This window comes from Schistocerca nitens, chromosome 12 (assembly GCF_023898315.1).
Source record: "Schistocerca nitens isolate TAMUIC-IGC-003100 chromosome 12, iqSchNite1.1, whole genome shotgun sequence".
Taxonomy (NCBI): Eukaryota; Metazoa; Arthropoda; class Insecta; order Orthoptera; family Acrididae; genus Schistocerca; species Schistocerca nitens.
Genome location: NC_064625.1, coordinates 176,428,729 through 176,443,213, shown reverse-complemented (window position 1 = coordinate 176,443,213; position 14,485 = coordinate 176,428,729). Strand labels below are relative to the sequence as shown.

The following is a 14,485-nucleotide window of genomic DNA, read 5'->3' as shown; positions in this document are numbered from 1 at the left end:
GTTGGTGTCGAGCAACCAAAACTGTTCATCAGAGGGTTTCGATGGAACTTGGGAGTTAAGGTTCAGGCACTCGCATATACTCCACATCATAGTGTAAATGAGTGGTGAATGCGAAACAAAACTGTGAACAAAGTTATGTTAAATAAAACAGAAGAAACAGGACAGTTCGGTCGTATCTGTTTTTATTCCATAAACAGTAACATTTCTTATCGTTGTACGAAGCCTTTATAGGCGATCATTATGACAATTTGCTTCGAAGGGATCTCGTTACGAGTTCAGTTTTGGGGACCTGGTCAAGAGGGGGTAGTTCGTAGATCCTAACTATTGCAGCTATTCTGGAATCAGGTGCTACCGAGACCATCGTGTGTTGTCAATGACTTAAGGTTACAATATCTCACGCTCTACGATTGACGCGCATACCCACTCGGTATAACGGTGCCTCACAGCAACGACGACTAAGGCAGATCCAGTAGAACCTGAAGTGTGTGCAGGAGACCCGAGTGTACCTACGGCAGAACCCCGTGCACCGGGAGGGCACCCCTGTCGACTCTTCACCGACTCCCACTGCACCGCGAGGCCAGTTTCACGAGGTACCTGCAGGAGGTGGTAGGCACACGGTTCGAACGTGTGTTCGTTGCACCGAGCTAGGATGACAGAATAAAGTCTCTAAAATTGAGAACCAGTCTGAAATATACAGCAGAACTTTCTACCCTCGCAAATACCCCGTGCCTAGTAGCACGAGGTAATTTTTATAGGTTTCGTGCGACACTAATGTTCGACACAGTGTTCTGAAAATGGCCCCCGTAACTACTACTGTCATCGTGTGGAAACGGCTGGAACCCCGAGTTGATGACTACTTTTAAAATGTCACACCACACCCCACATTTTCCTAGATATTGAATATTGTAACTTCACTTCCATCGGTTTTCTCTCATAATAGGAAATTATGTGCTTATTTTATGGTCTCACATTTTCCACGATACAGTAGCAATTTAATTTTCTGTACGAGATGCTTTCACTGTGCAGAAATTCCTACCACTGCGCATGGTCGTAACCACCACATTCTGGGCAATCACGCGCCGCTTACCGAAAATGACGGGATGAGCCAAATTAATTTCCAATAGAGACTATGAAGTGTCTAATATAAGGAGATAGTGAGTCAATATATACTGGGCTATATTTCAGCTCACAAATTTGACAAGAATATTGAAATTGAGAGTTACACATTAATCTCTTCGAGTATACTCGAAAATATGTTTACGAATAGGAAAGGCAAAATTTCTGTGACAACATTTTCACAATGCAGTTTGTTTTACAAGCAATAGCTCCGAGGTATTGTACCGAGTGTAATATTTCACCCGTAAGAAGTACACCAGAAAACAAATAGAAGCTGACATTCCGCAAACACCGAAAACCTGGGAAGTTTTTCTCCCCTTTACACAAAGGGCGTATATGGGGTTAACTTGTATCTACACCTGCACCCGTACTCCACAACCCACCGTACGGTGCACAGCAGAGAATACATCGTAGTGCTACGTGCCGTTTCCTTTCCCGTTCCATTCACAAACGGAGTGATGGCGAGAGACCGCCTCCACGCCTCCACACGATCCCCAGCTACACTCGTCTCGTCTCCGCGGTTCTCACACGAGATGCTGTCCGTGGCCGTGTGACTGTTCTGCAGTGTGTCACAAAGATCACTTCTCTAAACTTTCTCTTTAGTGTTTCAGAAAAAGAATACCTTCCTCCTCCTGATCCCCATTCAGTTTCACGAGAGGGTTTACGTAATAGTTACGTGACAACCGAAGCTACCACTAACAGATCTAGCAGCACACTGTCTACGTCTCCGTTCCATCCAATCCGGCCGGGATCTCGAATGCGAGGCCTCCTTCACAGACGAGCTGCACTTTCTTAGAATTCTCCCGACAAACTGAATTCCACCGATCCCCCTTCCTACAACTGACCTTACGTGCTCGTTCCCTCTCTTATCACTCTGCAATATTGCGTCTAGATATTTAGTCTAGACAACCGAGTCCAAAAAAACATGACTGTGACTGTATTTGGACATTACAGTAATCTTTATCCTGAAACTTCCTGGCAGATTAAAACTGTGTACCAGACCGAGACTCTAACCCGGGACCTCTGCCTTTCGCGGGCACGTGCTCTACCATCTGAGCTACCCAAGCACGACTCGCACCCCGTCCTCAGCTTTACTTCTGCCAGTACCTCGTCTCCTACCATCCGACCTTTACAGAAGCTCTCCTGCGAACCATGCAGAACTAGCAATCCTGAAAGAAAGGATATTGCAGAGACATGGCTTAGCCACAGCCTGGGGGATGTTTCCAGAATGAGATATTCACTCTGCAGCGGAGTGTATGCTGATATGAAACTTCCTGGCAGGAGAGCTTCTGTAAAGTTTGGAAGGTAGGAGACGAGGTACTGGCGGAAGTAAAGCTGCGAGGACAGAGCGTGAGTCGTGCTTGGGTAGCTCAGATGGTAGAGCACTTGCCTGCGAAAGGCAAAGGTCCCGAGTTCGAGCCTCGGTCCGGCACACAGTTTTAATCTGACAGGACGTTTCATATCAGCGCACACTCCACTGCAGAGTGAAAATCTCATTGTGGAATCTTTATCCTACTCGTATGCATTAATTTATATTTTTATATGCTTAAGAGTAAGCAGCCATTCGTGACAGAGAATCGAAATTCTGTGCCAGTCATCTCTTATCCTCCTACGGTCGCTCAAATTCGACACTTTCAGTACACTATGGCGCTGCCAGCGCGCACACACACACACACACACACACACACACACACACACACACACACACACAGAGAGAGTCCCTCATCCTATCTCTCGAATGTTTTTCAGTCGCCTTATCCACTTCCCTGGGGAGTGCTGACAGTACCTTTCTGTCTGCCGAACCCTCACCTTCGAAGACGAAAGGGTCAGTTCTGTTAGGTCGAGTATTTGAGCCACTCACATACTTGATAACTCAATCTGTGCACTCCAACCTCTGATAATGGCCTGCAGTGGTGAATGACGAACATATTTTGAGATTTCACAGCACATTTCTTGAAAAAACTCGCTACTAGTTAGTACCCATTACATGTTCAGATTTTCTTGTTCAGCTTATCTGTCTCTCCCGTTCGGGGGACAGGAGAAGTTCGGTCACCGGCCGATCGAGTCGTACTCACCGCTCCACACCTCCCGTCAACTCACCGATGGTGGTTTCACAGAACATGCCGGCAGCCACCTCGCTGGCCAGGTTGGCTCCCATGAGGACGCAAACTTGGATCTTCAGTAAGCGGCTGATCGTATTCGAGATCAAGTCGATGGCTCCACCTTCGACGTGGTCGAAACCCTGGAAAATGGAAAGCACTCATGTCCGAGACTAATTTTATAAAAAGCCCTCACCGAATATAAAGCACAGGAGGCTGTGGATACGAGTTGGGTTTAAGTCATTTGTAAAGTGTAAAAGTCAGTTTTTTGCTGATAAATATTGCATGGCAGAAACTTTAAAAGTGCAAGCAGCAGTTCTCAAAATCTCAAAACTACTACTAATGAGAAACACTGTATTTAGGACCGACAACTAAAACAGAAACACAGAAACAGTGAGAGTAACATCAGTGCAGAACTTACTTTGGAAAATACCCGAACTAAAGGACTCCTTTATTATATTTGTTAAAGGGGCTCATATTATGCCTACGCACATCTTCAGAACACAACGTTAACTTCATCTACCAGATGATCAAAAAGTCAGTATAAATTTCAAAACTTAATAAACCACGTAATAATTTAGATAGAGAGGTAAAAATTGACACACATGCTTGGAATGACATGGGATTTTATTACGGAAAAAAAATTTCACAAAATGTCCGACAGATCTCTTGCGCACGTCGTTTGGCAACGATCGTGTGCTCAGCCGCCACTTTCGTCACGCTTGGTCTCCCAGGTCCCCAGACCTCTGTCTGTGCGATTATTGGCTTTGGGGTTACCTGAAGTCGACATCTCTAGGAATGCTGAAAGACAACATCCGACACCAATGCCTCACCGTAACTCCGGACGTGCTTTACAGTGCTGTTCACAACGTTATTCCTCGACTACAGCTATTGTTGAGGAATGATGGTGGACATATTGAGCATTTCCTGTAAGGAACATCATCTTTGCTTAGTCTTACTTTGTTATGCTAATTATTGCTATTCTGATCAGATGAAGCACCATCTGTCGGACATTTTTTTGAACTTTTGTATTTTTTTGGTTCTAATAAAACCCCATGTCATTCCAAGCATGTGTGTCAATTTGTACCTCTCTATCTACATTATTCCGTGATTTATTCAGTTTTCAAATTTATTCTGACTTTTTGATCACCTGGTACATCTGTGGATTCCTTATTTTTTTAATTTCTGCTCCACCTTTCCAATTTCGAGCTCTGGCGCATGAAATGACACCGCAGTGTTAAGTCACTGTGTATACCGTACCTGTTTTAGAAAGATTGTGTCACAGTACTCCAAGTTTCCACCCTGAAGGTAGGTACTTGCTGGCCCTCTTGTATCTTTCCAGACTCTATACCCTTCTGAACTGAATTTGCCTTCCAAACTATTAACACAATGGCACGTAAGCAAAGTGAGGAAGTTTCAATTTCCAGAGTTTCTCAGATTCCCAGTTCCACATTTTATGTCAGATGGAAAATTATCGAAGTATTTTGTGCCACAACATTCAACTACAATCTGAACCTCAGAGAAGAATGCAGACTTGAAGGCATTAACCCTTTCAGGGGAAGTGGTTCCATTTGAAACCACCTACAATTTCCTCATTTTGTGGCAAAAGGGCAGTGGCTACATTTGGGGACACCATTCAGCAGCCTAGTTGGCGCTGCCCTCTAGCGGCTGTCACTGGAACCACAAAAAAAAATCTGTAAATATTAGCAAGTAGCGAGGCGAGTTGGATAGCCATTTTTGTACGCTGTGCGTGAACGTCTCTGTTCTCAAATTGTGACTGTACTCTTCTGGATTAGGTAACTTTTATGCATGTATTAAATGCAGAATATTGTTCTGTTTCCATTAATACAATATGTACTGCAATAATAAATAAATAATGCATTTATTTCCGTGATCGGTGTGGTGGTTCCATTTGAAACCACTGCTCCTGTAACGGCAGCATTAGTAGGTGTGACGATTTTTTTTTTTTTTTTTCCTTCTTCCAGTTTCACGTGATGTATTCTCACAGACTAAACGACGAGGAAATTCTGGAGTGCCTTTTCGCAGATATTCTTTCAGATCCCGACTCGCAGATTGACACTAGCAGTGACAGTGAAAGTGATGTGCTAGCTGAAGACAGTGATCTGGATTTGCAAATGAAAACACCTGTTTTATCTCAAATTATTTCTAAAAGTGAGAGTGAGGACTATTTGGACAATGACAGTGATGACAGTTTCAGCACTAATGACAATTTGCCTCTTTCTTCCATTGCGAATTTTTCATGGAGGAAGGACGTCAGTGCAATGAACTTTGCCGCCAATTTTTCAAAGGAAGCTGGTGCGCGAGGAAAACTTAAATTACAGTGAAGGTATGCAACCAGTAGATTTGTTTTGTGACACTATGTTAGAACACACAGTTTTCCAGTCTAACCTGTACGCAACACAGAAAGGTGGCAATTTCGAGCCTCTTTCTAAAGCAGAACTAAAAGTATTTTTCGCTATAAACATTCTAATTGGAATCGAGAAACCTCGTTATTATCGCGATTGCTCGTCATCCTGTAAAGAACTTCGAGGTGAGTACATTTACTCACTAATGTCTGTAAAAAGGTTCAGCTGGATTTTGACACATATTCACATCAAATATGACAAATTATATAAAATCTGTCCACTAATCAATCAGATACTGATAAACTTCAAAGAATTCTATGCACCTACTAAGGAGCAAGCTATAGATGAATGCTTGGTGAAGTTCAAAGGACAAATTGCATTCAAACAATATATGCCCCAAAAGCCAATCGAGAGGGGATACATAATCTGGGTCAAAGCTGATATGCTTGGATATATTTGCGATTTTCAGATACATACTGGAAAAGTTGAAGTCGTAGTGGAAAAATCCTTAGGAGAGATAATTGTGAGAGAGACGAGTAAAGGCTTGGAAGGAAAGGGATACCACATATACTTTGACAATTTTTTTACCAGTGTCTCACTTTTACAGAAGCTAAAAGATGACTGACTTTTTGCCTGTGTAACAATTAGATCACACAGAAAAGGACTTCCTACACTAAAAACAGACAAAGAGTTGCAAAGAGGAGAGTTTGACTGGGTAGTTCATTCTGATGGCATTGCCTGCATCAAATGGAAAGACAAACGTGTAGTCATGTTGAAGAAGTAAGCCGTAAAGAAAAGGATGGAAAAATCACAAAGGTACCTTGCCCAAAAATAGTGAAATCATATAATACAAATATGGGTTGTGTCGATAAGGCAGATACGATTAACAGTTTTTATGCTATAGACAGGAAATCACGAAGGTGGTGGCTAAGATTATTTTGGTATGTAGTTGATATTTCTATTGGAAAGGATCTTCGAAGATGTGTTGCCACAGGCCTGGTAGGCAGTAATGTCTTCGAAGATAGTCCTGGCTGTCCCAGTACACTGTCAGAACCATCTGCAAAAAATTCAAAACTGTTGTTCCCCACGAGAAACGTATATCGGAAGCAAAACATTGAACCTGAAGGTGCTGTGTGCACTGCACCACAAAGGAAGAATCCCACAAAAGCAGATGGACATGTAGTCACTGCCAGGTAGCCTTATGCTTATCTGCAGAAAGGAATTGCTTTTTACTATACCATCAAAAGTGATGACATTTAGCGGGCAGTGGCTCCATTTGAAACCACCATGTATGTGTTCAGTTTATGTATATTTCATTTAATTTTTACATTTTTCTGTCTCACTGTATGAAAATTAAAACAATAAAAACAAGGAAATATTAAAAATTAATTTTTTATTTATTTTGCCCCTGAAAGGGTTAACAACTGTGTGTGTCTTCCAGTTATTGTGATTGCATAGACAGTATACAAATCTAACAGATTATCAATAAGACTTTCCACCGTATTTGAAACTGATTATTATTAAATACAAGTACTGTTCTGGGACAAAGTGGGCTGGGAAACTAGTAAGAATTCAAAGATATTCAAAGGGGCATCACCAAGCGAACAGTAAGCGTTCATCCACAGAACTGAGCTATAAGTCTGTCGCATTACCCACAAGATAAGTCTCGTTTTGTGCATTTGTATGTGCTGTGCAGGAAACTGCCAGCCCACCTCCATTTATTTTCCTACCAATGTGATTTATTACTGTGTACATTTCACTACCAAACTCAGTTTAGCAACAGCCAGATGTGAGAGCAGCATTAATCTGAGAGCAGAGGGCGCGTATATCGAGTCCTCGACCTCCGGTCACAAACAGAGATAACGGCAGTGCATCTACTGACCCGAAATAACTCCCTAAAAATAGCCCTTATCATAGTGATATGAACCTTGCTCAATATCTCTGTGTGTTATTGGTCAGAGGTGGGTTAGAAAACAGATAGGTGAGAAAATACTCACCACCTCTACAGTACTGAGAAACCGTGTTATCACACAACTGCTGTAAGAGTAAACAACAGACTTCATTACAGTAATAACTTGCACGGCCACAGATTCCCTTCCTCCACACGTGCACACAGACATGCAGATGAACAGAGCTGGAGGGGGGGAGGGGAGGCGATAGGAAGGAGATACGACTACAAATACTGACAGAATTAAGTGTCATTTGCTCAAGTGGTTAATAGAGCAATTTTCTTAACAACACAACTCTTGTTTCATTCTCAACGTACTGCATCACATTTCTCTGGTTTCCCCGCCAGTCGTTCCTAATAAGATAATTCAGAATGAAGTTAGTAATCGTAAGACACAAATTATAGGAACCCTACCCTATTCAATTCAATAGATCTAATGAACAATTATTTTAAGGCAAACCCCAATAATATTGACAGAAAAATTTGTAGCCTGTCCCCTCAAAGTATCATATGACTTGAGTGGAATTTCTTCTCTTTTAGATAATACCAACCTAAGATGACAACTTTTCTCAGTTACAAGACTAGGAACAATAAATTTTGCAAAAAAAGTGGGGCTTTCTACTCTCTCTCTCTCTCTCTCTCTCTCTCTCTCTCTCTCTCTCTCTTTTCTTTGAGAACACAGCTGGGAAAGGGGGGGGGGGGGATTGAGGACAGACAGGCAGTTAGTGTCTCTATCAACATACTAACGCTTTCATTTGGTAAGTTACATCATCTTTGCATACACTGTAACTTACCAAATTTAAATTTCCACTTACAAATTTACATGACAGGAAGCCAGAAAGTGCCACAACTTTTTACAACCTCAATGTATAATGCTGAATATGCAAAACAAATTAGTTTACACATAAATATGTATATATTTTTGACCACTGAAGGTGCTTCAAAAATAACAAGGGCAAAATACGTACGACACAAAAAAATTGTTTTTGATTCAGTTTGGATTAGATGGATGCAGAGTAGTAATCAACAAAATCCTGTTGCAGACAGTTGGCACAAAGTGCCAAACCACGTACACATCACATTGTCACCAATTCCCGGACAGGAGTTGTGACAGTACAGGTGTAGCGAAGCAAAGTAATGATTCCGAAGATGGCTAATTAGCAGATACAGTAAATTCTTAAATTAAGTGGATACTGAAACCAATAATGCCACCAAATTTGCTACACAATTCTGGCAGGACCGAAGTGTCTAGAGTAAATCACGACTCAGAGCACCGACCACAAAAGGTGAGGTTCGCAGTGCGGCACACAGCTTTAATTCGGTAGCAAGTTTCACGCATTCGCTGTGTTTTCGGCACAAAAGTTCTCAGACAGTAGCCATTTCTCACCTACACTATCTCGTCTCCCACGTCCAAAGTGTTTGGGTGAAGTTGGACTCTCAGATCCTACACCAGTATTCTTATAATTACTCGTACCCCGATACACTATTTGATTTTCATAATTGTCAAACTACTGAGCTCTGAGCTACATTGGACAAGTTACTTTTTCGTCAATATTTGCTTCTCTCTTCTCACCTTATTTCCATTATAAATGAGGTGGTGATTAAAGATCAAATTACACATTCTATTCTATGACAGAATGTAAACAAGACACAGAGAAGTGGTCAGACTGAAGGAAGAGTTAAAAGTGCAGCTGTCATTACACACGTACACTTCACAGAGTTCGCCAAGTTATTAACAGTTTAAACGAAAATGTTTACAGGGCATTTAGCATCAATGAGAAAAAGGAAGCTCGAGAAATACAAAAGTGGGGACCGGCATGTCGTAGAATCACCGTGCATTTTCTCGAGTGTGTCTACCGTACAATTTGTGAGCTCACCGAATCTACCCTCACCTGTGACAACACCGAGATGTATAACTTGAGGTTATCTGATGCTCTATCTTACATATTGTGGTTTTCAAATTTTTGCTCAAGCTGACATATATTTTTTTCTTTAAATGGACATGCATTAGATTTATAGACAGTTCTATACTGTTTATTCTCTTTGACAATAAGAACCGTCCCTTATTAAAATCTGACTCCTCAATGTTCATAAATTAACATTTTTACTCTAGAGAAGCCGCTTTTATTCTGGTTTTCACCCTGCTGATCACTCCAGGTAATATCTCCATCTAGTACCTCTTATTTCTGAGCTCCTATGTGTACACATCCATCTGCCTCAGTTTTAATCTGCCAGGAAGTTTCATATCAGCACACACACACACACACACACACACACACACACTGCTGCAGAGTGAAAATTTCATTCTGTAATGTAAAACTTACTGGATAAAATATTTACACTAAATTAAAGGTGACAAATTAAAAAAAAAAAAAAAGACCCACAGGTCTGGTAAACTCTAGGCTCCCTCAGCAATACTCATTATTATACCTACGAGAACCTGGCAGTGGTCACAGACTCCCAAAATAATGAGAAACTGCATCTACACATACACTCGGCAACCCACTACGAAGTGCATTAAAGCCACAAAGCCACAAATAAAGTGCAGTAAAACAAAAGCGAGGAATTTTGGCCCGACTCCGAATAGTGCATTTACAGAGCAGACGCTTACCTTTATAAGGGAGAGACCGACAGCATCTGGCTTGATGCGACCGAGGAGCGACGCACAGATGTTGCGGATGAACTGGTGAGGCACCACGAAGATGAGCACGTCCGCTCCATCCGCCGCCTGCACCACGTCGGGTATCGCCACCTGTTTGACGAGGCAAATAAAGAGGGCTCAGTAATTTTACAGAAAAAAAAGGTTATGTTCCACATCGTGGGTCATTCTGGAGTCGAAAAGTTTAACGAGTGACAGTTCGGTAGCTCGGACGGTCGAGCAACTTGAAAACTGAGACTCGAAAACTAAACCTTTAACGTTCATCATCCATTTGACCCGAGAATATTTTTCCCCGAACTGTGCATTTTTTCCACCCCCGGTAGTATATCACGTATGCAAAAATGGTAAGTTTCTCTACAGTCTAAAATGGAAAAAGAATGTTTCACTCTCGTATTGACCAATCCACATGACAGATGCACAGGTCGAGACCTCGCGTCACTTCACTCGATGAACTGAGTGAACGACAAGTACGGACCAGTACCCTGTACCTAGTGCAGTTAATAAGGTGTGCTTAAAAGGAATCTCGAAACCTCTTGCCTACCTGATTAAATGCAGAATTAGGGAAGACATGTACCCAACTGTTCTGAGAGTGATTGTTGTAAAACCAATGTATATAAAGGTAAGTAACTAAGACATTGCCAACTATACACCAGTATCGTTAATTCCCACCTTTTGTAAGATATTAGAAAGTATTATACTCTCCCTGCTTGGTGCTCCAAACACGAGTGGCTTTAGACAAGGGCTAGACACAACAACAGCAATCTCACACTACTTCTGTGAAGTGTGGTGCAAGTTGGATCAGAGAAAGCAGACTGCAGGTATATTTTCAGACCAGACAAAAGATTTCAGCACAGTAAACTGTAAACTACTTCTAAAAAATTCAAGTTACAATGTATCGGGGATGCGTCTGTGCATCTCCTAGCCATACACCTGTCGCTTCTAAACAATGCACTAAATTGACATACACCGAGTGAGGTCGGGCAGTGGTCGGCAGGCCGGACTCTCGTTCGGGAGGACTCGATTCCACGTCCGGCCGTCCCGATTTAGGTTTTTCCATAATTTCCCTAAAATGCTTCAGGCAAATGCCGGGATGGTTCCTCTGAGAGGACAGGGTCGATTTGTTCCTCTTCCTTCCCTAATCCGACGGGTCTGACGACCTCACCGTTTCGTCCCTCCCCCAAATCGACCAACAACCGGCTAAATTAACATACAAATTAGATGAAAAAATTGTAAAGTTTCAGTCCGTTAGCAACGAGCAATGCACGGTGTATGTCAGGTTCCAATCATTTATTCCTTTCTCCCCCTCATTTATATTAGTGACATTGCACAGGCTATTAATTTCTATGCAGTAAGCTTTGCAGATGTCATTTCAATCGTACTTTGTGGGAGATAATGTAACGAGCTAGAATGTTTTGTCACCAATAGTCTAACAGAATTAATGAAATACTTCAGTGGTCCGGACCTGGAGGCAAATATCGGTCGGTCAGTACTTTACGGTGCAAAACTGGTAAGGTCAAAGTGCCCGTATCACAATATAAGTATAAATAAGTACTAAATAAAAACCTGAGACGAACAGAAAAATTTAAGAAAAATTTCTTAAATCATCGTCGAGATGACTGAGGTCCCCAGGGGCCGGGGACAGGACCAAATTTGCTTCGCCGTGCCACTGCAGTAATAAAATGTAAGAGGTGATTGACTGAAACGTGCCTCACCTGCCAAAACATCCGACAAAGTAGATGACAAACGCAGACTGAAGTGAAGTGTAAGATGTGAAAACGATCGTGAGGGTGTAATTTTGTTTGCCGGAGGAAGTAAACAACTGGACAGTACAATCACAAGAGGAGCTGTAATTCAAACCTACCGGATCCGATACCGCAAACGTTTCGTCAGAGAATAACCATATCCGACGACAGACGAGAGAAGAGTCAGATAAGGGGGCAGTCACTACAGTGTCGGCCTAATGCCAGAATTCGAACACGCACAACGATCAGGTTCAGAGGCCGGAGGATACCAGTCCACCAGTACGACAGAGGTGTCTGTACTAGTCTCCGGTCGGCCGGCGAACCAGTCGGCAGCGGCGCGTCCCGGCGAAACGGAGATCAGCCGGGTGAGGATACCAGGTGGCGACACTGCCAAAGAACGCCGAGGTGGAGAAGGGAAAGATCTTCTGCCTCTGTTCGACTGCTCAGAACCTCGGTGTCTGTCAGGTGCACATCCAGACGTAGGCTGCCTAGACGGGCACAGAAATTCATCGCACGAGTACTCCTTTTAGATTTCCGTGCTCGTGTTTGCGAGGCACGCAATTTCACTAGTGCAGGTGGAGGTTTTGTCAGTACTGTGTGCAGCTGTAGCAAGTGAAGCTGGGGGTGTGACACTAAACTGGAAATCACAAGTCCGCACAGCCGCGTCCTCCGTACCTAGGGGTGCAGCGAGAGCTGTACTGTAACTGCCAGAGGGTGGTGTACAAAGTTTGTGGCTATCCGACATTTTTTCAGCAATGTGAGTAGGAATTTTTTCCTTCACCCTGATCTCCTCAACAGCTCCCTGACTGAGGTAGGTTGGACAGCCACGAGAGGAAGTAGCACAGTCGATACAGTGAGCGGAAGGGGGTGGACACTCACCCTCACGAGTGACCCTGCCGCAGGGTACACTTTTGGCTGCATTTTCACGAGGTTCGGGGACGCTGTAACGAAGCAGGGTTGCCCACTGCTATCCTGTTTTGGTTTTACACTCCTTCAGTAACGTAGTTAAGCAATGAACTTTTATTTTTTTTTATTTTCACTACTCAGATTCCGACTAGAGATTCTGTGGCCTTCAGCCTCGTAGTACAGAATTCAGAAATAGTTTAAATAAAATTCCCCTAGTAAAATCTATTATTTCAGTACATTCTAATGTCCATTCTAAATGTAATGAGCTAATTAGTTTTGTTGGAAATGCATCATATTAACAGTTATGAACAATGACATATATTGTGCAATACATATTAAGTAAAATTCGAGTGAGCTAATAGATCGAATTCAGCTACAAGACTGCATCCAAAAGAAAGCCTAAATTTTACTGATTCCAGCAAAGTGTTTAAATTAACCTAAAGTCTATTAGTTAAATAGATATTAAGACTTGAAATATGTAGCCTGTATGACTTTCAGTGCCAATTGTGACCAAACTACCAAATAATTCCGAGATCTGTTTCGATACTTTTGCTACCTTTATTTTTCTACGTAAAATAACTTCAGTTCAACTTTGTAAGTGCATTAATTAAGAATTAAGTAAATTTGAATATGTAAAAATTTTTATTCAAAAGGGCTGCCGTGGTTATAAGTCGGGAATTCCCACGGCAGATGCATAAGTTAGTTCCGCATATTTAAATTGATACAGCTCACTCGTGTTATTTAAATGATAAAACCCAATAGTTAACTTCAAAACCAGTTAGAAAGGATCATTTTAACCATGGGAAATCAAACTATAATATATTACCAGAAATAGTCAAATATTCAAGCGCTCGTCTATATAAGGTCCGAGCTGGTGCAGTTCTCAGTTAGTTTTCTGTCAGATTCTCTTGGAGCAAAAGTGCGTCAAGCTGGTTAATTTTTCGGTAATTATAATCGTGAACATTGTTAAAGACTGGAAGTTTTTGACCTACCCAATGTGACGATTAAGTGTAAGAGGCCTGCTCACACGAATATTGTGTGCGCGAGTGATAACAAATAAATCGCATTGTGGTTGTCATACATGTTCAACACTGAATACGATCTTGACTTTTGATTTTGGAAAACTTAACCTAGGATCCTGGCTTCTTAATTACAGTGTGATTTAGGCAAGATGGACGCAGCTACTGGGAAGACAATATTGAATAAGCAAAGCAAGGTAGGTCGAGAACACTGCGCACTATCTACTGGGTGAGGAAATGTTTCAATACCGGTTGCGACGTGAACTAGTAAATGGCACTAATAAATAAGGGCATGTCCCGGCACATTACAACGCGGCTGTAGTGCAGACACGTGTGATTTGGGACGTCCGGTCTGACAGTAATAGCTTCGTAGCCAGCCTCAATTTTTGGTGGTAGCACCACATGGTCAAATGGGAGGAGTACAGTGCGAGTCGGCGCTAATCCTTTATCGACCCTTTTTACGGTGCGTCTAACTGCAGTCACGCCCCGGTCAGTGAGACAGGCCGTTATTTCGTGCTGTATCGGGCTGTCGAGCGACCGAGTGTACGCGGCAGCACGGGAAGAGTTCGGAGTGCCCCGGGCCTCTACTTTAACAGAATGGCTGTGGAGAAGTGTCGCATTAAGAGTTTC

At 42.4% G+C, this 14,485-nt stretch overlaps 1 protein-coding gene across 2 annotated transcripts in view; it reads right to left on the bottom strand.

Moving 5' to 3' along the window:
- Positions 1–14,485, bottom strand: part of LOC126215353 (glycerol-3-phosphate dehydrogenase [NAD(+)], cytoplasmic) — a 109,086-nt gene that overhangs the window by 66,393 nt on the left and 28,208 nt on the right. For both annotated transcript variants that reach the window (XM_049942040.1, XM_049942041.1), the window contains exons 3-4: positions 10,141–10,281; positions 3,217–3,358 (exon numbers count right to left, since the gene is read on the bottom strand). In XM_049942040.1, the coding sequence (XP_049797997.1) occupies positions 3,217–3,358; positions 10,141–10,281 (283 nt within the window). The remainder of the gene's footprint in view (positions 1–3,216; positions 3,359–10,140; positions 10,282–14,485) is intronic.